The sequence below is a fragment of the Erpetoichthys calabaricus genome, chromosome 8, assembly GCF_900747795.2.
Source record: "Erpetoichthys calabaricus chromosome 8, fErpCal1.3, whole genome shotgun sequence".
NCBI classification, from domain to species: Eukaryota; Metazoa; Chordata; class Cladistia; order Polypteriformes; family Polypteridae; genus Erpetoichthys; species Erpetoichthys calabaricus.
Genome location: NC_041401.2, coordinates 185,852,355 through 185,876,275, shown reverse-complemented (window position 1 = coordinate 185,876,275; position 23,921 = coordinate 185,852,355). Strand labels below are relative to the sequence as shown.

The 23,921-nt window shown below is 42.3% G+C and overlaps 1 protein-coding gene and 1 long non-coding RNA gene across 3 annotated transcripts in view; one reads left to right on the top strand and one right to left on the bottom strand.

The window, feature by feature from the left end:
* The window catches only part of LOC114656373 (inactive dipeptidyl peptidase 10-like), a 992,193-nt gene that overhangs the window by 512,952 nt on the left and 455,320 nt on the right, over window positions 1–23,921 (top strand). For both annotated transcript variants that reach the window (XM_051930748.1, XM_051930749.1), the window contains exons 2-3: window positions 15,620–15,734; window positions 23,393–23,488. In XM_051930748.1, coding sequence (XP_051786708.1) covers window positions 15,620–15,734; window positions 23,393–23,488 — 211 coding nt within the window. The remainder of the gene's footprint in view (window positions 1–15,619; window positions 15,735–23,392; window positions 23,489–23,921) is intronic.
* Window positions 1–23,921, bottom strand: part of LOC127528946 (uncharacterized) — a 103,247-nt gene that overhangs the window by 31,074 nt on the left and 48,252 nt on the right. The window lies entirely within an intron of this gene.

Sequence of the window (23,921 nt, the reverse complement as noted above, 5' to 3'; positions counted from 1 at the left end):
CTGCCAGTTGATAGTGTCAAGTCCACTATGACTCCTAAATCCCCCACATAAGTTTTACCTTCGATTTTCAGGATTCTGTAATGCCACAGTGGCCATGAATGTGGTCATCCAGCTCCAATATAGAAAATTGGCAACCTGTAATCCATTTGGTGGAGATCTAGTTGGCTGGTGGGCCATATGATGACACTAAATCTTAATCCTTAAATCTATCCTTCTCTGAATCTTCTCTCTGTATTTAAGTTCATTGTTTGGCATCACTCACCAATCTACACAGATATCAATAATTAGCAACTCTTATAGGACCCCTTTCTCCAGGGCAATTTTGGAAAGGTTGGGTGGTTTCCAGGTACCATAGATGTGAATTTGTTATCACTTCTGCATTTTCCACAATGATGTTATTTTTTCTTATTAATGTCAAACTGTTGCCATGTCTGGGGTGGTTTCTGTTTTTGCCCCCTGTGATGCCACAAGAGATTAAGCCCTTACTAAGCGTTATTTCAGTGAGTCTGGGCTAATAGCAGCAGAGCAAAGTGCATAACATACCAGAGTTGGCTAAATATTCTGAAAGCAATTCTTGGAGTTACAGAAGTTGGGTCCTCATCTCTGTTATACTAATAAATTCATATCTGGGGGTATACAGTATAGCCAAACGAAAATGGATCGTAATAGAAAGCCAAATTTGAGATTTTGAAGTGACATGACCTATATTTAATTAAACATGTGATGTAAGGATTGGCCAATCCTTGCCACAGTGCAAGGAGTTTTAATAAAGCATTTTTTGACAGTAAGGCAAATAAATTAATAAATAAAGACAGTTTGAAGCGTGACCTGATATAGTTCTGAACTGAGAAACACTTAGGAATTCAGGAAATGAGCAATGGAGATATGTTTAGGGAGAGACAGTGACAAAGTGAGTGGGGACAACAGGAAGACAAATGGCACATTTACAAAAAAAAGAAGTAGAAAGGTAATGGAGACCATGAAGGGCAGAAGGAATGAAGAGTGCAGATGGAGGGATCAGTAAAGGGTGTAATGTGAGGCAGGAGAGCAAAAGCAAATCAAGATCCACAGCTGGGATTTACAGGAAAAGAGAAGAAAAATGGTATCAGTATATATATATATATATATATATATATATATATATATATCCATCCATCCATCCATCCATTTTCCAACCCGCTGAATCCGAACACAAGGTCACGGGGGTCTGCTGGAGCCAATCCCAGCCAACACAGGGCACAAGGCAGGAACCAATCCCGGGCAGGGTGCCAACCCACCGCAGGACACATACAAACACACCCACACACCAAGCACACACTAGGGACAATTTAGAATCGCCAATCCACCTAACCTGCATGTCTTCGGACTGTGGGAGGAAAACCCACGCAGACATGGGGAGAACATGCAAACTCCACGCAGGGAGGACCCAGGAAGCGAACCCAGGTCTCCTAACTGTGAGGCATCAGCACTATATATATATATATATATATATATATATATATATATATATATATATATATATATATAGACGATGGGGGACCCAAAAATAACCGGAATTTTGTTGTTTTTAGGTTGGTACTTGTAGTACGTGGTTGGGCCGCTAGGGCGATCTAGTTACACTTCTCACAAGTCAGTCTGACAAGTGCCATCAGTCTGGAAGGTTGTGCTCGTGTTCAGTGAATTTTTTTGTAAAAGTAGGTTGCGCAACAGTGTGAGAAGGAAACGCCCTGATTTGTTGGAGTTGGGCGATTGGTTCTTTCATCATGACAACGCTCCATCTCACACTGCTCTCAGCATTCGCCAATTTTTGGCAAGAAATGGTATGACAACCCTGAACCACCCACCCTACTCACCGGATTTAGCTCCTTGTGATTTCTTTTTGTTCCCTCGGATGAAAAAAGACTTGAAAGGAAGGCGTTTTGCTGACGTCGAAGAGGTAAAACCAGAAACGACCAGAGCATTAATGGGCATTACTTCAGTCGAATTTAAAAAATGTTTCGAACAATGGAACAAGCGGTTAGATACGTGTATTTCCACCAATGGAGAGTACTTTGAAGGAGACTAATTGTAGTTTGTACAGAAAATTAAATTAAACATGTTTTAAAAATATTTCCGGTTATTTTTGGGTCCCCCCTCGTATATTGTGGCAAGTGGCTGGGGTTGGTACCCAGCCAGGATGCCCAGGAGGACCAGAAGAGGGACTACACCTCCTCCGGACCATGAGAGGGCAACCGTCCTGGATGATGTGGGGCCCGTGGTCACCGCGAGGGGGTACCTGGATGCCTGTAGAGCCCTGGCCCTCAGCACGTCCGCCACACCCGGAAGTGCTGGGGGGAAGAAGACCAGGGACACCCGGAGTGCTTCCAGGTGCGCAGCCGGTACTTCCACCACACTGGGGAGTGCTGGCGGAAGCTAATCAGAACATGTCCGGGTGGGGATAAAAGGGGCCGCCTCCCTCCATTCGATGGCTGGAGTCGGGAGGAAGAGAGACAGAGCTCGGGAGGAGAGGAGTGGAGGCGGACCCGAGAGAGGCATTAATGTGAAGGCCTTTACTTTGGGGGTGTTTTGTGGGTTGTGTGCACTTCTGTAAATAACTTATAGTGTAAATAAATGTGTGTGTGGTGTTTAAAACATGCCTACCTGTCTGTGTCTGGGCTGCTTTCTACAATATATATATACATATATATGGAAGCGAAGGTCTGTGATATGGTTTGCATATTTGTAGATGGAGATCCACAAAGAGAGAAAATGAATCACGTATTAAAAAGTAGTTTTTATTCCTGAGCTTTCAGCTCCTGCCAGGAGCCATCATCAGAAGATAATGATTAGACATACAAGAATCAAAGGCAATCCATCCATCCATCCATCCATTATCCAAACCGCTATATCCTAACTACAGGGTCATGGGGGTCTGCTGGAACCAATCCCAGCCAACACAGGGCGCAAGGCATGAAACAAACCCCGGGTAGGGTGCCAGCCCACCGCAGAGAATCAAAGGCAATATATATCAAAATAAGGCACGGGGGGGAGGGTTGAGTGTTGTTTGGGGGGCAGGTAATGAGGTGAGGTTGGGAGAGGTATTGGTCGTAAAGTTTTAGTCTTGTCCAATGGTATACATAGGATAAATGTCAAAAAGAATCGCAACACGTATACAGGAGCATCGCAACGCCGTCAGAAGGAAGGACTCACGATCACTGATTTATACAAAATCAACCGGACATACATTTAACTGGGACAATATACAAGTAAGATTTAAGGCCAGTACTAAAAGTGCCAGAGAGCTGGCCGAATCTTGGCTATCAAACGAAAACGTCATTAACAGACATTTGGACATAAACCCAGCAAATACAAACTTAAGAAGAAGAACATCCTGCATAATAAATGAAACTTTACGACCAACACCCTCCTAACCCCACCTCATTACCCCCCCCCCCAGCACACACTCACCTACCCCCCCCACCTAATTTTGCTATATATTGTCTTTGATTCTTGTAAGTCTAATCATTATCCTCGGATGACGGCTACTGGCAGGAAATTCTCTCCCTTTGTGGATCACCATCTACAAATATATATATATATATATATTGTGGGGGATGGCCGGCTGTTCATCCCGGCCAATACCCCCAGGCCGCTAGATGGAGCCCTCCCTGTAGAATGGGAGTGCCCCAGAGACCAGCAGGGAATCATGGACAATGGAGTTTTTATTCCCAACCCTGCTGGACACCGTGGGGCCCACCAGAGGACGCTGCAGGGAGGCTCAAGGTCTTATACGTGCCCTATAACCCAGAAGTGCGTCCTGATCGCATGACCCGAAGGAACGACGTGCTTCTGGGATGAAGAAAAGGACTTTTAATTTGACCCGGAAGTGATAGCGAATCATGGACTGCAGGGTTGGAATCACTTCCGGGTCAGGGGATATAAAAGGACTGTGGGAAAGCCCAGACACTGAGCTGAGCTGGGAGGTAGGGTGGCTAAGTGTCTGGGAGATGAGGATTGAGAATATTGTAGTGATTATTAATTATTGACTTTGTATGAGTAGTGTGGAGTGGAGGGTGCTTAGTGCACATTGTTATAATAAAAATAACAAGTATTACACTTTTACCTGGTGTTTGGTGTGGTATCTGAGGGTTCAAGAGGTCAGTAACAACCTCTACTGCTACAATATATATGTATACAGTCTGTTTACATCATGGCACTATATACTGTACATGCAGTGTATATTTCAATATTTACGATGCCTTCAGAGACTATTCAGACCCTTTTCAAAATTTTCACATTTTGTTTTATTGCAGCCTTATGCTAAAATCATTTGAATTAATTTTTCCCTCATCAAGCCACACTCCAGAATGACAAAGCGAAAACAGGATTTTAGAAATGTTTGCAAATTTATTAAAAATGAGCCTCAAGACCTTTCTAAGACTGGTAATAGAATACAGATGAGTTCTTTGGAAGTGAATATTTGGAATTTCTAAGTTCCTTGTCAGAATTTTCAACTGGAAATCCCCCTGAAGTGAAATTTCCAACTTGGAAACTCAGGGCTGGCCTATCAAATCTGAGTTTAGATCATGACGTCAATCCATAATGGCGACATATGATGCAAAGTTTAGTGAATGGTGTAGTGTTGTATTGATTATTAGCACTTGTGTCTATTTGTGTTTCATTACATCAGTCGCACACACAGTACTGTCCAACATCTATCTGTGGACGTATGTATCCAGCAGGGGGCGTTAGCTCCCTTGTTGGAATGAGTTCTTTTGTAATTGCGTCACATTACATAATGCAGCTCTATATAGATATGATATCAAACGGCGATACCCCTCTGGTAGTGATACGGCGGTAAGAAATCACATGGGAGAAATAACTTTGCTTTCTTTAATGACGGCTTATACTACATAATAGACGAAGGAAGCCAATGGCAAGAACAAAGTTTGGGAGTGGGGGCCCGATGTGTAGAGTCTGCCATTTTCACCGCTGCAGTGGAAGGATTTTCAGGATCGGATGACGTTATCTCCCATCGGTCTGTCAGCTTCAAAGGTGTGCCGGGCAATGTTCCAAGGCTTTATACTCTTTCTTCATGTGCAGGCCCCCACTTAGATGAATCATGCCATTCCAAACAAGGCAAAAGAAGATCCAATGTCATGCTGATTTTGACACACAGAAATAGTATACAATGGTCATCAGTCTGACTGCCCATTTCGCAGTTGTCCCTAATTGTCTTGTCTTAAAATGCTTGCCTAGCAGTTCTTATATGGTGAACCCCTGTGCTAAATCTGGCTCTGTCTCAACTGTGCATGTGAGTAGAAAAAGACAGAGCACAGTGACATATTAAACTTATACACTTATTACAACGTGTTGCTACGATGTTTGGATACGCAAAATACTGTGTGATGCCTTGTTATCAACTATTATTTATTCCAATGGTGCCAGCGCAACAAAGGTTTTCCATATTGGTTTTCTGAATGTTTTACTTGAATACAGTCAACTCAGCTCCAACTCCTGAGGTTAATGGAACGCACCACAAATTTAAAATGATTTGATATCTCTTGCCCTACATTTACCTGCTGGTGCCTTTCCTCGGATTCCTTGTGTGTCTGAGCCCCACTTGCCTGGTGATTCTTCTCTTGATCGCATTCCCATAAACTGAGCTTCTTAGATTCTGCCAATTCGAGGCCTCTTTCTCACCCCCTGTCCAGTTTTATGCTTTTCATCTACTACAAGAATTTTTTTTTTGTAGTCTTCTCAGTATCTTTTCTTCAATCCTATTCCAGCTCTGCAGGCAATTCCTTGGACACTGTGGACCAGTGTGTCCCTTTCCTAATCAGTCCAATCAATTGAAATGTCCACAGGTAGAATCCAAACAAGGTGTACAGACATCCTAAAGGTGATCAGTACAATGGGAGTCCAATTTCAAGTGTCGTACAACAGGTTCCAAATACTTGTGTCAATGGGATATTTTGTTTTATTTTTTGCTAAATGTGAAAAAATATTAAAATCCTGGTTTCACCTTGAAATTTTGACACATTCAGCTTTGTTTGATGTGGGGAAAAAAACGAACTTGAATGATTTTAAGCACATATCTGCAACATAACAAAATGTGAAGGGGTCTGAATGCCTTCCGAATCCATGGTATATGCTATCTATCTAAAGTTACACTGGTAATTTTCATGGGCGCCGCCATTTTCTGTTGGAGCAGCCATGTTGTTTACTGTTGCCATCCCTGTCGACATCACATGGTTTGAGACACAATTATCCTGACCCAATTTTAAGATGATGGTGTTAAAATTGAAATGCTATTAAAATGATTTCCTTTCATTATACAGTGGTGAGCAAAAGTAGGCTTACAATGTGTTTGTATGGAAAAAGACATGCAGGTTATGATTATTACAATAGCAAAATAGTAATGTTAGCTTTATTAACTCATTATTGTAAATAATACAAAAACTTAAATAAATAAATAATAAACTTTGTGTTTCACATACTTACAACAGTAAGGCTTCTTTTGCCCACCCCTGTATATTTAAATTATGCCTGTATCCTACACATTTCTTAAGTTACACTAGCTGTGTAAGCCCATGCTGTAAAAAGCCCGGGGTCCTAGAAACTATTGAATTCGTCAGAAAAAAAATTGAAATGTACAGATGTCAAGTAATTGAAAGAAACTACTCTGGGCATCTCTCTCCTAGGAGGATTAATTTTGCCAACGTGCTCGCCTCGCTTCTGCATTAGCAGCTAAGCGATTCTATCTTTCTTCTGAGGTTTCGTTTTGTCGATGTGTTCGCCTTGCTTCTTTATGAACGGCTAAGCGAGTTTCTCTTTCCTTGGAGGTTTCGTTTTGCAGATGTGCTCACCACCATTGTCTATCAGCGGCTAAGTGAGTGTTTCTCTCCTCAGAGGTTTCGTTTTGTCGATGTGCTCGTCACCGTTGTCTATTAGCAGCTAAGTGAGTGTCTCTCTCCTCAGAGGTTTCGTTTTGTCGATGTGCTCGGCTCGCTTGTCTATCAGCGGCTAAGCGAGTGTCTCTCTCCTCAGAGGTTTCGTTTTGCTGATGTGCTCGCCTCACTTGTGTATTAGCGTCTAAGTGAGTGTTTCTTTCTTCAGAGGTTTCATTTTGCTGATGTGCTCGCCTCACTTGTGTATTAGCGGCAAAGCGAGTTTCTATCTCCTCTGAGGTTTCGATTTGCCGATGTGCTCACCTCGCTTGTGTATTAGCGGCTAAGCGAGTGTCTCTCTCCTCTGAGATTTCAATTTGCCGATGTGCTCGCCTCGCTTGTGTATTAGTGACGAGAGGTAAAGTAAAAAGGATACTGTTTTGCCGATGTTAGCGACTAAGCGACTTTGTCTTTCTTCTGAGGTTTCGTTTTGCCGATGTGTTCGCCTCGCTTGTCTATCAGCGGCTAAGCAAGTGTCTTTCTCCTCAGAGGTTTTGTTTTGCTGATGTGCTCGCCTCGCTTGTGTATTAGCATCTAAGTGAGTGTCTCTTTCTTCAGAGGTTTCATTTTGCTGATGTGCTTGCCTCACTTGTGTATTAGCGGCAAAGTGAGTTTCTCTCTCCTCTGAGGTTTCGATTTGCCGATGTGCTCGCCTCGCTTGTGTATTAGCAGTGGGAGGAAAAGTAAAAAGGATACCGCTTTGCCGATGTTAGCGACTAAGCAACTTTGTCTTTCTTCTGAGGTTTCGTTTTGTCGATGTGTTTGCCTTTCTTTTTTGTGAGCGGCTAAGCGAGTTTCTCTTTCCTCAGTGGTTTCGTTTTGCTGATGTGCTCGCCACCGTTGTCTATCAGCAGCTAAGTGAGTTTCTCTTTCGTTGGAGGTTTTGTTTTGCAGATGTGCTCACCTCACTTGTGTATTAGTGGCTAAGCCAGTGTCTCTCTCCTCTGAGGTTTCGATTTGCCGATGCGCTCGCCTCACTTGTGTATTAGTGATGAGAGGAAAAGTAAAAAGGATACTGTTTTGCCGATGTTAGCGACTAAGCGACTTTGTCTTTCTTCTGAGGTTTCGTTTTGTTGATGTGTTCGCCTTGCTTTTTTGTGAGCGGCTAAGCGAGTTTCTCTTTCCTCAGTGGTTTCGTTTTGCTGATGTGCTCGCCACTGTTGTCTATCAGCAACTAAGCGAGTTTCTCTTTCCTTGGAGGCTTTGTTTTGCAGATGTGCTCACATCGCTTGTGTATTAGCGGCTAAGCGAGTGTCTCTCTTCTCTGATGTTTCGATTTGCCGATGTGCTTGCCTCGCTTGTGTATTAGTGGCGAGAGGAAAAGTAAAAAGGATACCATTTTGCCGATGTTAGCGACTAAGCGACTTTGTCTTTCTACTGTGGTTTCGTTTTGCTGATGTATTCACCTCGCTTCTGTATTAGCGGCTAAGCGAGTGTCTCTTTCTTCAGAGGTTTTGTTTTGCTGATGTGCTTGCATCATTTTCATGATGGCACCCAACTTTGCCCCCATCCCCTTTTCCACAACAGCTTCCACAGTGTATTCAGGGTTAGGCCCTGTGATGGAGCCGACTTTGCTGAGGAGTTTGTTCAGGTGTTTTGCTTCTTTGTGCTCAGGTGGCTTCCTCAGAAGACCACAGAGTAGACCACCACACTGGGCTACTGTGGACTGGTAGAACATTTCCAGCAGCTTCTTCTTACACATGTAATTATATTTTATTTTCACTCTTACTTTTGAATATGACCCATTGTTACAAAAATCTTTAACGGACTCTCTGAAATAATAAAAAATGTGAAATGTGGCAACTCTTGGACCAGTTAACTGACTCGACTTGAATATTACGCCATGGTCAGTCAGTCAGTCACTGTCCAACCCGCTACTTCCTAATACAGGGTCACGGGGGGTCTGCTGGAGCCAATCAGAGGCCAGCACAGAGCGCAAGGCAGGAACAAACCCCGGGCAGGGCACCAGCCTACCGCAGGGTGCACACGCACACACACCCACACACCAAGCACACACTGAGGACAATTTAGGATCATCAATGCACCTAACCTGCATGTCTATGGACTGTGGGAGGAAACCGGAGCACCTGGAGAAGACTCACGAAGACACGGGGAGAACATGCAAACTCCACGCAGGGAGGACCAGGGAAGTGAACCCAGGATTCGTTACCACTCTGCCACTGTGCCGCCCACTTATGCCATGATGAATTTTTTTGAATTTTTGTGGGGATTTTATTGATTTTATTAATAAGTCAAGTTTTACAAGACTTGGTTCAAAACAAATCAACCCCCACCCATGAGAAAGAGAGCTAGGCCAGCAGAGTAAAACTTCAAGGTAATAAAAATAAGTATAATTAATAAGTGAATAAAAATAAATACAGTAAAAATAATAATAATATATAATAATAAATAATAAAAATCATAAAAAATAAAACAGAATCTGCTTCCTCAATTAAAATGTTTATTTTAAAATGTTATTGATTCATTCCTGCAAGGTTCTGAAAACATTTTGTATAGATCCACTAAGTGAGAATTAGATTTTTTCCAATTTCAAATAGTATGGAAGATCAGTGACCCACTGACTTAACAGAGCAGAGTTAGGAATCTTCCAGCTGAGTAAGACAAGCCTACGTACTAATAGTGAAGTAAAGGCCATTACAGTTTGTTTGTCCTTCTTCACTTTAAGCCCACCCATGAGCCCACCAAATACATCTGTTAGTGGATTAGGAGAGACTGTGACACCAAGGCCGTCTGATAGCCATTTAAAGATTTTGGTCCAGAATGATGTTAATTTGGGTGGCACGGTGGCGCAGTGGGTAGCGCTGCTGCCTCGCAGTTGGGAGACCTGGGGACCTGGGTTCGATTCCCGGGTCCTCCATGCGTGGAGTTTGCATGTTCTCCCCGTGTCTGCGTGGGTTTCCTCCGGGCGCTCCGGTTTCCTCCCACAGTCCAAAGACATGCAGGTTAGGTGCATTGACGATTCCAAATTGTCCCTAGTGTGTGCTTGGTGTGTGTGTGTGTGTGTGTGCCCTGCGATGGACTGGCGCCCTGCCCGGGGATTTGTTCCTGCTGTGCACCCTGTGTTGGCTGGGATTGGCTCCAGCAAACCCCCGTGACCGAATAATTCTCCTACAGAGAATGCAGTTTGTTGTGTTTTAGTGAAACGTGGCTAACTAACACCATCCCAGATGCTAATGTGGAGCTACCCGGGTTTAGCACAGTTAGAGCAGACAGAGACGCAAGTACCTGTGGGAAGCACAAAGGAGGAGGACTCGCTCTCTATGTTAATACACGGTGGTGTAACTCTGGACATGTTAAAGTCAAAATCTCCACTTGCTGCAGGGACATCGAACTGTTGGCCGTAAGTCTGCGTCCCTATTACTTGCCCAGAGAGTTTGGACACGTCATTGTTGTCATCGTGTACATACCTCCTCGGGCGGACGTGGAGATAGCGAGTGACATCATCCATTCTGCTGTTGCTAAGTTACAAACGCAGCACCCCGAGGCACTTGTGCTAATCGCTGGAGACTTTAACCATGTGACGCTGGACAAAACATTACCTGCATTCTCCCAGTATGTGGACTGCAACACCCGGGGAAATAAGACTATTGATTTACTGTATGCAAATGTTAAAGACGCATACAGTGCCACCCCGCTGCCTGCGCTTGGGAAAGGAGATCATAACCTGGTTCTGCTTCAGCCTCACTACAAACCAAAAGTGAGAGTCCTACCTGTAACCAAACGATCATTCAGGAAGTGGACCCCGGAGGCTGAGAATGCTCTGAGACAATGTTTTGGAACTACAGACTGGGATATCCTGCAGGGATCACATAGTGAGAACATTGAGGAGGTTGTTGACTCCACTACTGACTACATCAACTTCTGTATGGACACTTTAGTTCCAGTAAGAACTGTACGCTGCTATGCTAACAACAAGCCATGGATTACAAGTGACATCAAGGGCCTTTTGAACCAGAAGAAAAGAGCCTTTAAAGACGGTGATCAGCATGAGCTCAAGCGCGTGCAGAAGGAACTTCGAGTCCAGCTCAGGGCGGCGAAGGAGCAGTACAGGAGAAAGCTGGAGCAGAAGTTGCAGAACAACAGCATGAAGGAAGTGTGGGATGGGATGAAGATCATCACTGGCTGCAGCTCGAAGCGGGGTGCCACCATCGAGAGAGACGTGAAGAGAGCAAACCAAATGAACATCTTCTTTAACAGGTTTGACCACCCTAACCCACTCTCACCTCGGAGTACTGCACTCTCTACACATCCTTCTGCTGATACCAACATAGGAGAGACATCCCCACCCACAATTACAGCAGCGCAGGTGAGCAGAGAGCTGAGGAAACTTCGTGCCAGCAAAGCAGCAGGTCCAGATGGAGTATCGCCACGACTGCTGAAGGTCTGTGCATCAGAGCTGGGGGGTCCTCTACAGCGCATCTTCAACCTGAGCCTGAAACAAGGGAAAGTCCCGAGGCTTTGGAAAACATCTTGCATCACCCCAGTCCCAAAGGTATCACGTCCTGGTGAGCTGAATGACTTCCGGCCTGTCGCTCTAACATCACATGTGATGAAGACCATGGAGCGGCTGCTGCTTCACCACCTGAGGCCACAGGTCCAACACTCTCTCGACCTTCTGCAGTTCGCATACCAGGAGAAAGTGGGAGCGGAAGATGCCATCATCTATATGCTACATCGATCCTTCTCCCACTTGGACAGAGGCAGTGGCGCTGTAAGAATTATGTTTCTAGACTTCTCTAGCGCCTTCAACACCATCCAACCTCTGCTCCTTAGGGACAAGCTGACAGAGATGGGAGTAGATTCATACCTGGTGGCATGGATCGTGGACTATCTTAAAGACAGACCTCAGTATGTGCGTCTCGGGAATTGCAGATCTGACATTGTGGTCAGCAACACAGGAGCGCCGCAGGGGACTGTACTTTCTCCGGTCCTATTCAGCCTATATACATCGGACTTCCAATATAACTCAGAGTCCTGCCACGTGCAAAAGTTTGCTGACGACACTGCTATCGTGGGCTGTATCAGGAATGGGCTGGAGGAGGAGTATAGGAACCTAATCAAGGATTTTGTTAAATGGTGCGACTTAAACCACCTACAACTGAACACCAGCAAAACCAAGGAACTGGTGGTGGATTTTAGGAGACCCAGGCCCCTCATGGACCCCGTGATCATCAGAGGTGACTGTGTGCAGAGGGTGCAGACCTATAAATACCTGGGAGTGCAGCTGGACGATAAATTAGACTGGACTGCCAATACTGATTCTCTGTGCAAGAAAGGACAGAGCCGCCTGTACTTCCTTTGAAGACTGGCATCCTTCAACATCTGCAGTAAGATGCTGCAGATGTTCTATCAGATGGTTGTGGCGAGTGCCCTCTTCTACGCAGTGGTGTGCTGGGGAGGCAGCATTAAGAAGAAGGATGCCTCACGCCTGGACAAACTGGTGAGGAAGGCAGGCTCTATTGTTGGCATGGAGCTGGACAGTTTAACATCTGTGGCAGAGCGAAGGGCGCTGAGCAGACTCCTGTCAATTATGGAGAATCCACTACATCCATTAAACAGTGTCATCTGCAGACAGAGGAGCAGTTTCAGCGACAGACTGCTGTCACTGTCCTGCTCCACTGACAGACTGAGAAGATCATTCCTCCCCCAAACTATGCGACTCTTCAATTCCACCAGAGGGGGTAAACGTTGAACATTATTCAAGTTATTGTCTGTTTTTTACCTGCATTTTTTTATTACTCTTTAATTTAATATTTTTGCTGCTGGAATATGTGAATTTCCCCCTGGGATTAATAAAGTATCTATCTATCTATCTATCTATCTATCTATCTATCTATCTATCTATCTATCTATCTATCTATCTATCTATCTATCTATCTATCTATCTATCTATCTATCTATCTATCTATCTATCTATCTATCTATCTATCTATCTATCTAATTGTATGCTTTGCACATATGGAGCTCGAGTGATTTCTCTGCATTGCTACCTTCCACTCCTTTTCTGAGATGTTGAGTGAGAGATCCTTTTCCCACTGTGCTCTTGCATCTTTACAATGGAGGGAAATGTTTTTACAGTATATGTTACAGAAATGCTGTCTGAGTCCTCAAGATTGATCAATATATTTATATTTACATAATATATTTAAATTGGTCTATATATTTTATAGAGGTTACGTGGGAGGTGAGGGAAATTTGGCAGGTTTTGTTTGACAAAGTTTCTAAACTGAAGGTAATGAAAGAAATGTGTTGCTAGAAACTAAAATTTGGAATTTAATTGTTCATAGGATGCGAAGACATTGTCTTGGTACAGAAAAAAAAAATGTATTTCCTATTCTAATGTCAGTCATCCACAAGCAGGATTATACTACTAAGGAGGCTAAATTTTTAAAAAAAATGGAACCTTTTTTTTAACCAAAATGCTCCAAGGAGAGATGGTTCAGAGAACACAAAAAGAATAAAGTGAAGGAGAACTGAACAAACTCTACAGCCAGTCCAAGCCTACGCAGATTCTGGTGGTCCTCAGTCCGCCTGATTTTGTACCTGTTTGAACCTGTTATCACACACACTCTCTGTCTGCTTTCTGCTCCTTCTTATTCCATTCAAGAATCGCAGGGCTTTAGGGGGGCTTATCTCATTTACTTTGAGTGCACAGCACGTACCTGGGATTGGATTTCAGTCCATTTCAGGGAAGAGGAACACTCTTATGCTGATAATACGAGGCACATTTAAAGTCACCAATTAACTTAACATGCAAATTTGTGAGAGTGTGATTAAAAAAAAAAATGCGGCACTACCCAGAGAAAAACGCTATACAGAATGTTAACGGGCCTTGAGGCAGCAGTGGTAACTACTGTATCACCAGTACACCGGTGCCACAAAATCTAAAATGGTTTTCAAAGGATTGGCTTTTCACTTGCTATAAAAATCTGATGACTAATATAGCCACATCTTTATGCAAGCTGGCATAACTGGCACTATTAGATTGGCTTTATGCACAAATGTAAAAAGGATCAGAAAATGCCAGTCACTGTTGTTTGGTGAAATCCAGCTGCTGATACAAACTGCAGCCACCTGCAACCGGGAAATGGATTAAGTGGGATTGAGAAAGAGACGTTATGTGAGGCAGGGGAGGCGTATCCTTGAAGAGCTGGAATTATGACAGATGGCCTTCTTTGGAAAAAATATGCTAAAATAATAATTATTATATAGAAGCATACGTTTATACATGTTTGGAACAAAAAACTAAGAAAGTGTAAGATAGATAGAAAGATAGAGAGATAGAAAGATAGATAGATAGATAGATAGATAGATAGATAGATAGATAGATAGATAGATAGATAGATAGATAGATAGATCCACTTCATTTAACTAAAAATAAAAGAAAATGAAATATTTGCAACTTTCACAGAATAAATAAAAGTATTGTTTTTATACACAATATACAATACAATACAATACAGTTTATTTTTGTATAGCCCAAAATCACACAGGAAGTGCCGCAATGGGCTTTAACAGGCCCTGCCTCTTGACAGCCCCCCAGCCTTGACTCTCTAAGAAGACAAGGAAAAACTCCACAAAAAAAACATTGTAGGGAAAAAATGGAAGAAACCTTGGGAAAGGCAGTTCAAAGAGAGACCCCTTTCCAGGTAGGCTGGGCGTGCAGTGGGTGTCAAAAGAAGGGGGTCAATACAATACAATGCAGTACACAGAACAGAACAATTTCTCAATATAGTAAGAAAAAAAAAATATAAATTTTAGAAGTACAGAGTAGAATTTAACAGTAGATGATATATCCCATAATAAGATTTGGATTTGTGTAGAGTCCTGGAGACCTCATCCTTCAAGCTGCCTCCCCCATTTGGCCATTCCACGGCTGAAACAGTGCTGGGCCAGCCAATCCGATGAAAGGACCCCTCTTTCCCACGATTCCTGCGATCCTCCATCTGGGATGACTTTTCCTTAGGCAGGCAAACAACTTGGCAGGTGGGCCGTGGCACCAAGTGCCACATTTGAGTACCGAGAAGAAAAACAGAATAAGTGAGGGTTAGTATATAATTATAACTGTCATGTTACTTATGTTTAAGTGCTAATGACTAACAACAGAGATGCAGTCTGTACAGTTAATCAGCAGCTCTAGTCAGCATATGCTAACCTGAAGTTGTGAGTCTTCAGCCGGGATTTAAAAGCTGAGACTGAAGGGGCATCTCTTATAGTAGCAGGCAGACCATTCCACAGTTTAGGGGCCCTGTAACTAAAAGCTCGACCTCCCATTGTTATTTTATTAATCCTTGGAATCATAAGCAGACCGGCATCTTGAGATATGTATGCTGTACAGTTTCCAAGCATTTTACATTGTCTGTGGCTCATCTAAACACAGTTACTTTTACCAAGAATTACCTTAAATACAGTTCTGCTCAGTTTAAAACCTGCATGTAAGTATTCTATGTGAGAAAATAAAAAAATGACATTTTCCAGGGTTTATTCTTAGTGTTTATTAACACAGAATTTTGAAAGTGGCCATTGATCTGTTTTCTGAGTAAAACTATGAATCTGCAAATTATAATGACTTTGCTTATTATTATTATTATTAATAATAATAATAATAATTAATTATTTTTTTAAAGAAAAAGATACACAATTTTCAATTACTTACTTTTTATTTTCAGGATCTAGGAGGTGGCAGCCCTCCACAGAGAAACTGGAAAGGCATTGCCATTGCTCTGCTGGTGATTCTTGTCGTGTGTTCCCTCATTACCATGTCAGTGATCCTTCTAACTCCAGGTAGGCAGTACACTTTAACTAACAGTATGCTTTAACTGGATTAAACTGTCTCTTCTCCCTCATTGCTCCCTGCACATGGATTTGATAAACTATAATACGGTGCCTTATCTATCTATCTATCTATCTATCTATCTATCTATCTATCTATCTATCTATCTATCTATCTATCTATCTATCTATCTATCTATCTATCTAATAGTGCCTTTCATATCTATCTATCTATCTATCTATCTATCTATCTATCTATCTATCTATCTATCTATCTATCTATCTATCTATCTATCTATCTATCTATCTATCTATCTATCTATCTATCTATCTATCTATCTATCTTATTATATAGTGCCTTTCACACTATCTATCTATCTATCTATCTATCTATCTATCTATCTATCTATCTATCTATCTATCTATCTATCTATCTATCTATCTATCTATCTATCTATCTATCTATCTATCTATCGTATTATATAGTGATTTTCACACTATCTATCTATCTATCTATCTATCTATCTATCTATCTATCTATCTATCTATCTATCTATCTATCTATCTATCTATCTATCTATCTATCTATCTATGTGTTATATAGTGCCTTTCACAGCTCTCTATTGAAAGGTACATTATAAATTAAAGTTATTATTATTATATTGTGCCTTTCATATGTAAGGGTTTGCCATAACTAAAACGCTATCTACTATATTATGTCTTTAATCTTCAGTATGTATTATATAGTGCCTTTCACATCTGTCTATTATAAAGTGACTTTTACATCTCTATCTATCTACTATATAGTGTCTTTCACATCTATCATATCTATCTGTCTATAAATGTATTATTATAACACAATGTCTTTCATATTTAAGTGTCTACCAATAACTAAAATGTTATCTGCTGCGTCATGTTTTTAATATATAGTATCTATCTATTGTTCAGTGCCTTTCACAACTCCATCCATCATATAGTGCCTTTCATCTCTCTAGCTATCTGTCTATTGAAAGGCACAATATAAATACAATGTATTATTATTATTATTATTATTATTATTATTATATAGTGACTTTCATATCTAAATATCTGCCATAACTAAAATGCTATCTACTATATTATGTCATTAGTCTATAGTATCTGTCTATCTATTGAACAGTTCCATTCCTACCTTTCTGTCTGACATTGTTTTATGATCACCAGAATGTTTGCTTTAAGACAATTGCTGTAGTTTGATAAATCATTTTTGAAAAAATCACAATTAATTTAAGCCCTGCCTAAAATAAAGTAAATTTGTTAATTGGCACTCAATACATCCACTACAATGAGAGTGTTTCATCTTCAGAGCACTGGTATAAAAAAGCTCGGCCAAATTGCTGTCATGTTTCTTCCTGAGTATTTACAATACAACGGGGGCCATCGATGATTGGACATACTGTACAAACCGAGGGGCACTGGGGTGCAGCAGACGCCACTGCTGTTGCCACCTCATGCCTGTGCCATGGCCCAGTTTCTGGCTGGGGTGCCTTCAATGTGACATTTTCCCAGGGCCGGATTTAGACTTGATAAGGCCCTAAGCTATTTGAGACATGGGGCCCTTTATAAGTCCAGATATTCTATGTAAGTGCCAAATATGATTTTGCTCACTCTGACAATTTGTTTTGGGGGCCCCCAAGAAGGCGGGGGCCCTAAGCCATAGCTTGTGTAGCTTATACGTAAATCCTGCACTGCATTTTCCCCAGGAGTCTTTGTTTCCTCTCACAACAAAGACACTGTCAATTTCTTTGTCATCTGTAATTTATTCTTGAGTGTGTGTGTGTGTGTGTGTGCCAGTGTGTTTTGATTAACTACTCCCCCATTTTACTGCTGTAATCAACACCAGGTAATTCTGAACTGTTATTTAAATTAAGAAATCAGGTAAAGTAGTGCAGGAAAATTTTCTCTTAAATCTGCTATATGAATTTCTAGTTTATTTTTTGCCCAAAGCTCTTTAAAATGATTCTGCAAACTCCTCCGTCTGTCTACTAACATTTGATGTGCCGTCATCTCCATGGCCCTGATTGTGTGTCAGAATTAGTTTGCAATCCTCGGCACTTGTGCGTCGGCACAAGAGATAAGCTTGATATTCTGTAAAGGATTTAGATAATAAGTCAGAGCTGTCCTGTCCATCAGCGGGCTACTGTACTTTCTGCAAAACGGCTTACAAATTTAAAAGGATTGAATATGCCGCCTGTTCAAAAGATTCTCAGAAAATGTGTAGAAGTGCACTTTGAAGTACCACAATGTGTATTTAAAACAAGTCATGGTTGTCATTCACTATGTGGTAACCTGCAACTTATGTTATCAATAGGTCAGTTTTTCAAGGTTAAAGACATTATGAAAGCAGGAGCTGCAGTCTTTTTTTATTTATTTATTTTATAATGCTGTATATTGGTGGCATTGTGGCACTGTGCTCCAGTTAGCATCTCAATGCTCCAGACACCAGGATTCAATTCCGGACCACACATTAGTCTCTTTGAGAAGTTTGATCCTCTCAATATCTTCCGATGTATACTCTGTGAGAAAACGCCTCCCAATGCAGTAATTTAAAAGTACTTTGATCTGTTTTTGTTTGTTTGCATGCACCGCCCTTATAATAATTTTATTTTTTAAATCTTACTTATCGGTTTGTTCCTCAGGTGCACAAGTGGAGCGGCCATGGGTTGTCCGAGAGGAGAGGACGGGGTGCCGCGTGTTTTTAGTAGGCTGCGTCGCTGCGGAGTAATAGACAGGCGCGTGGCAGACACCGGTCGCGAGCATAAGAAAAGGACGTGGTGCGAAGTGTCGGCAAACGTAGGCGCGCTCGCGCTCGCGTGCACGGCGCAGTCGGCACAAGTAAAGTTTAGGCCAGGCGCGTGACCAGGGAGCGCGAGGGTTGTTAGACCTGACCCGGGATAAAAACCACTCTGTACACCAGAAACGGGAGAGTTCGGTTTCAGACCTGGAGAAGGTCAATACGTGACTGCAGGGTGATGTATCGGCAGGAAACAGACTGGTATTCCAATTTGCCAGGACAAGTCAGTTGTAACCCCGAGATTTTGAATAGGGGAAGAAAGGAGGCTAAAAATTTAAGAACTTATTATTAAGGGGATTGATCCTTGTTTTTTTTTTTTTTATTTGATTTTACAACATTATTTTTAGTAGAGGCCATGTGTTGAATGCAGGTTTTGGAGTTTTTTTGTACGTTTTTCATTCTAATTTATCATTGCAGTGTTTGTGTGTAATTGTTTTTTTTATAATTTCTTTATGAACTTCTTTTTCTTCTTCTTCAATAAATACACGTTTTTAGTTATTACATCAGCTGTGTCTGCCTCAAGATTCAAGATTCTTTATTTGTCACATGCATAGTTATACAGGACAACACGTAGTGAAATACATCCTCATCCGCTTATCACAACTGTGCAAAGTTAGAACAATCAGCGAGATTAACAAAAAAGTCCTAGATTGAAAGATAACAGCATAATAGAACATAATAAATAAGTAAAATTAAGTGAATAAAGCAGAATTAAGTGTTAAGGTGCAATAGTGCAGTGATATTGTGGAAAACCAAAGTTCGACAGGTGCATAGTTAAATGAAAGACCAATTCCAAAACAACGTAAGGGTAGACGGGATAGTAAAAAACAAAATCTGCAGGGGTTCTGAGCCCACGAGACCATCCAGCCACCCACTGGCCAGTCTACCTAACATAAATAATCCCAATTAGTTCTCAGGATTTCAGGCTTCATGTGGAAGAAGTAGACAATGATGGTCGTGTGGACATCTGGACTTCAATCCATCAATGTAGGGACAGCACAGTGCCCTGATCAGGTGGTGGGGGCGCAGATCAACACCATAGAAAACTGGTAACTTACAGTCCAGTCGGGTCATGGATGCGATGGCATGTTCTGATTTAACAGTGTTATGGCTTGAGGATAGAAACTCCTTCTGAGTCTCTCTGTCCTGGCCAGGATGCTACAAAACCCTTTGCCTGATTTTAACAGATGGAGCTATTGCTGGGATGAGAGGAGTCTTTGATAATCCTGAGAGCTCTGGTCCTGCATCTTCTGGTGTAAATGTCCTGCATAGATGGTAGAGATGACCTGCGGCAGCGTTCCGCTGCATGGATCACTCTCTGTAGGGCTTTATGATCCTGAACACAGCAGTTTCCAAACCAGGATGTAATGTTCTGTGTCAGGATACTTTCCACAGCGCCAGAGTAGAAAGTCTTTAGAATCCCTGAAGAGACCCCAAACTTCCTAAGCTCTCTGAGATGGTAGAGTCTCCGCTTTGCCCTTTTGGTCTGAACTTGGATGTGTTCAGACAATGTCAGGTTCTCAGAGATGGTATTTAAAACTGTTCACCCTTTCCACTGGAGTCCCATTAATGATGAGGGGATTATAGTCCCCTGCGGTGGGTTGGCACCCTGCCCAGGATTGGTTCCTGCCTTGTGCCCTGTGTTGGCTGGGATTGGCTCCAACAGATCCCCGTGACCCTGTGTTCGGATTCAGCAGGTTGGAAAATGGATGGATGGATGGATTATAGTCCCGCTGCTGTCTCCTGCTGAAGTCCACCACCAGCTCCTTGGTTTTCCTGACACCACAATGTCAGGTTTGCAACTTCATCCATGTAGGCCGTCTCATCATTGTTCGCGATGAAGCCCAGTACCACTGTGTCATCTGCAAACTTCACAATGGTGTTGGAGGAATGCTTGGCCGTGCAGTCATGGGTGTAGAGGGAGTACAGCAGAGGGCTAATAACACACCCTTGTGGAGCTCCTGTGTTGATGGTGATGCTATTGGAAACACAGTTACCAACCTCACTGCTTGTGTTCTGCCTGTGAGGAAGTCCAGCACTCACATACACAAGTGGTTGTTGAGTCCTAAGTCCCTCAGTTTCACAAACCGTCTACAAATCGGGGCATCTCACAAACCGGGTATTATTGTATTGAACGCTGAACTATAGTCAGTGAACAACAATCTCACATACAGTGCATCCGGAAAGTATTCACAGCGCATCACTTTTTCCACATTTTGTTATGTTACAGCCTTATTCCAAAATGGATTAAATTAATTTTTTTCTTCAGAATTCTACACACAACACCCCAAAATGACAACGTGAAAAAAGTTTACTTGAGGTTTTTGCAAATTTATTAAAAATAAAACAACTGAGAAATCCCATGTCCATAAGTATTCACAGCCTTTGCTCAATACTTTGTCGATGCACCTTTGACAGCAATTCCAGCCTCAAGTCTTTTTGAATATGATGCCACAAGCTTGGCACACCTATCCTTGGACAGTTTCGCCCATTCCTCTTTGCAGCACCTCTCAAGCTCCATCAGGTTGGATGGGAAGCGTCGGTGCACAGCCATTTTAAGATCTCTCCAGAGATGTTCAATCGGATTCAGATAGATAGATAGATAGATAGATAGATAGATAGATAGATAGATAGATAGATAGATAGATAGATAGATAGATAGATAGATAGATAGATAGATAGATAGATAGATAGATAGATAGATAGATACTTTATTAATCCCAATGGGAAATTCACATTCTCTAGCAGCAGCATACTGATACAATAAACAATATTAAAGATTGATAATAATGCAGGTAAAAAAAAAAAGCAAAAAGATTCAATTCTGGGCTCTGGCTGGGCCATTCAAGGACATTCACTGAGTTGTCCTGAAGCCACTCCTTTGATATCTTGGCTGTGTGCTTAGGGTCGTTGTGCTGCTGAAAGATGAACCGTCGCCCCAGTCTGAGGTCAAGAGCGCTCTGGAGCAGGTTTTCATCCAGGATGTCTCTGTAAATTGTTGCAGTCATCTCTCCCTTTATCCTGACTAGTCTCCCAGTCCCTGTCGCTGAAAAACATCCCCACAGCATGATGCTGCCACCACCATGCTTCACTGTAGGGATGGTATTGGCCTGGTGATAAGCGGTGCCTGGTTTCCTCCAAACGTGACGCCTGGCATTCACACCAAAGAGTTCAATCTTTGTCTCAACAGACCAGAGAATTTTCTTTCTCATGGTCTGAGAATCCTTCAGGTGCCTTTTGGCAAACTCCAGGTGGGCTGCCATGTGCCTTTTACTAAGGAGTGGCTTCCGTTTGGTCACTCTACCATACAGGCCTAATTGGTGGATTGCTGCAGAGATGGTTGTCCTTCTGGAAGGTTCTCCTCTCTCCACAGAGGACCTCTGGAGTTCTGACAGAGTGACCATCGGGTTCTTGGTCACCTCCCTGACTAAGGCCCTTCTCCCCCGATCGCTCAGTTTAGATGGCTGGCCAGCTCTAGGAAGAGTCCTGGTGGTTTCGAACTTCTTCCACTTATGGATGATGGAGGCCACTGTGCTCATTGGGACCTTCAAAGCAGCAGAAATTTTTCTGTAACCTTCCCCAGATTTGTGCCTCGAGACAATTCTGTCTCGGAGGTCTACAGACAATTCCTTTGACTTCATACTTGGTTTGTGCTCTGACATGAACTGTCAACTGTGGGACCTTCTATAGACAGGTGTGTGCCTTTCCAAATCATGTCCAGTCAACTGAATTTACCACAAGGTGGACTCCAATCAAGCTGCAGAAACATCTCAAGGATGATCAGGGGAAACAGGATGCACCTGATTTCAAGCTTAATGGCAAAGGCTGTAAATACTGTACTTATGTACATGTGATTTCTCAGTTTTTTTATTTTTAATAAATTTGCAAAAACCTCAAGTAAACTTTTTTCACGTTGTCATTATGGGGTGTTGTGTGTAGAATTCTGAGGAAAAACATGAATTTAATCCATTTTGGAATAAGGCTGTAACATAACAAAATGTGGGAAAAGTGATGCGCTGTGAATACTTTCCGGATGCACTGTAGTTCCCCTGTTTCTTGTCCACATGGCTGAGGGTGGTGTGCAGTACGTGGGAAGTGGCATCCTCCGTCAATCTGCTAGAACGGTAGGCGAACTGGAGTGGGTCAACGGTGCTTGGGATGGAAGATGAGATAATGTCTTTCAGTAGCCTCTCGAACACCTTCATGGCTACTGATGTCAGTGCAACAGGTCGGTAGTCATTCAGGCACATGGGCTTATTGTTCTTTTGAACAGGAACGATTGTGGATCTTTTGAAGCACATAGGAACCACAGACTGCGCTAGAGACTCGTTGAAGATGGTGTTGAGTACTCCAGCTAGTTGGTCAGTGCAGCAACGCAGCAAGCGTCCAGAGATGCCATCTGGTCCTGCCGCCTTCCTGATGTTTCCTCGCTTCAGTGCTGCACGCACATCGCGCTCTGCAATGCTGATGACATCACCATCCTCCGTAGTCAGGCAGTAGTTAGCACTAGCTGCGTAATCAGCCTCCCTTATTGTCCCACTGACTCTCGGTCCTGATACTTCATGTCCCCAAGTTCCTGTGAAAGACTATGATAGGGACTCTGGGGGTATGACATGCCCACATCCCAAAAATTACATTTATTAAGTCAACTGATTATTCTAAATTAGCCAAATATGTATATGTGTATGCGTGTGTGTGTGCGTGTGTATGTGTGTGTGTGTCTGGGGGATAGGAAATGGACGGGCAAACCTGCACCCACTGGTAATGTGGGTTTAGAAAATGGATGAAAGGCTAATGGCGGAAGCTGCTCATTTATCGGAAATGTTCTGTTTTGCAGAGGAAACGACAAAAAGAAGTGAAACAAAGCTGTCGTTTGAAGATCTTTTAAAGTCCAATTTCACAATCCTCGATCCCGAAGCAAAGTGGATTAGCGGTAGGTAAATAAGGATTTTTATTGTGACACTCGAACCTCATCTGCCAAGCCTTTTGGGGAGCTTTTGTTACGTCTGTCCTTCCAAGTTGTTTAAAAATTCTGTCGATGTTGATGCTGCTGCTGATGATGACGGGGTTGACGATGGTTTGTCAAACTAGTGCTTTGGTTGTTTACATACTTTTTACAAGCATAGTAATTGCTATCATTGATGGCAGTAGCAGATCACGTTTATATTCCAATATTCTTTATTATTATGGCTATTAGTTTTAGTACTTGTGTTATCATCTTTACTTGGTGGTATTATTATTAATAGTAGTAGTTGTTTGTTATTCCTATTCATATACATATTTCATATATGATGTATATTTACATAATGATAGTGCCTATAAAAAGCATACATATTTTATTGTTATACAACATATAACAAAATCTT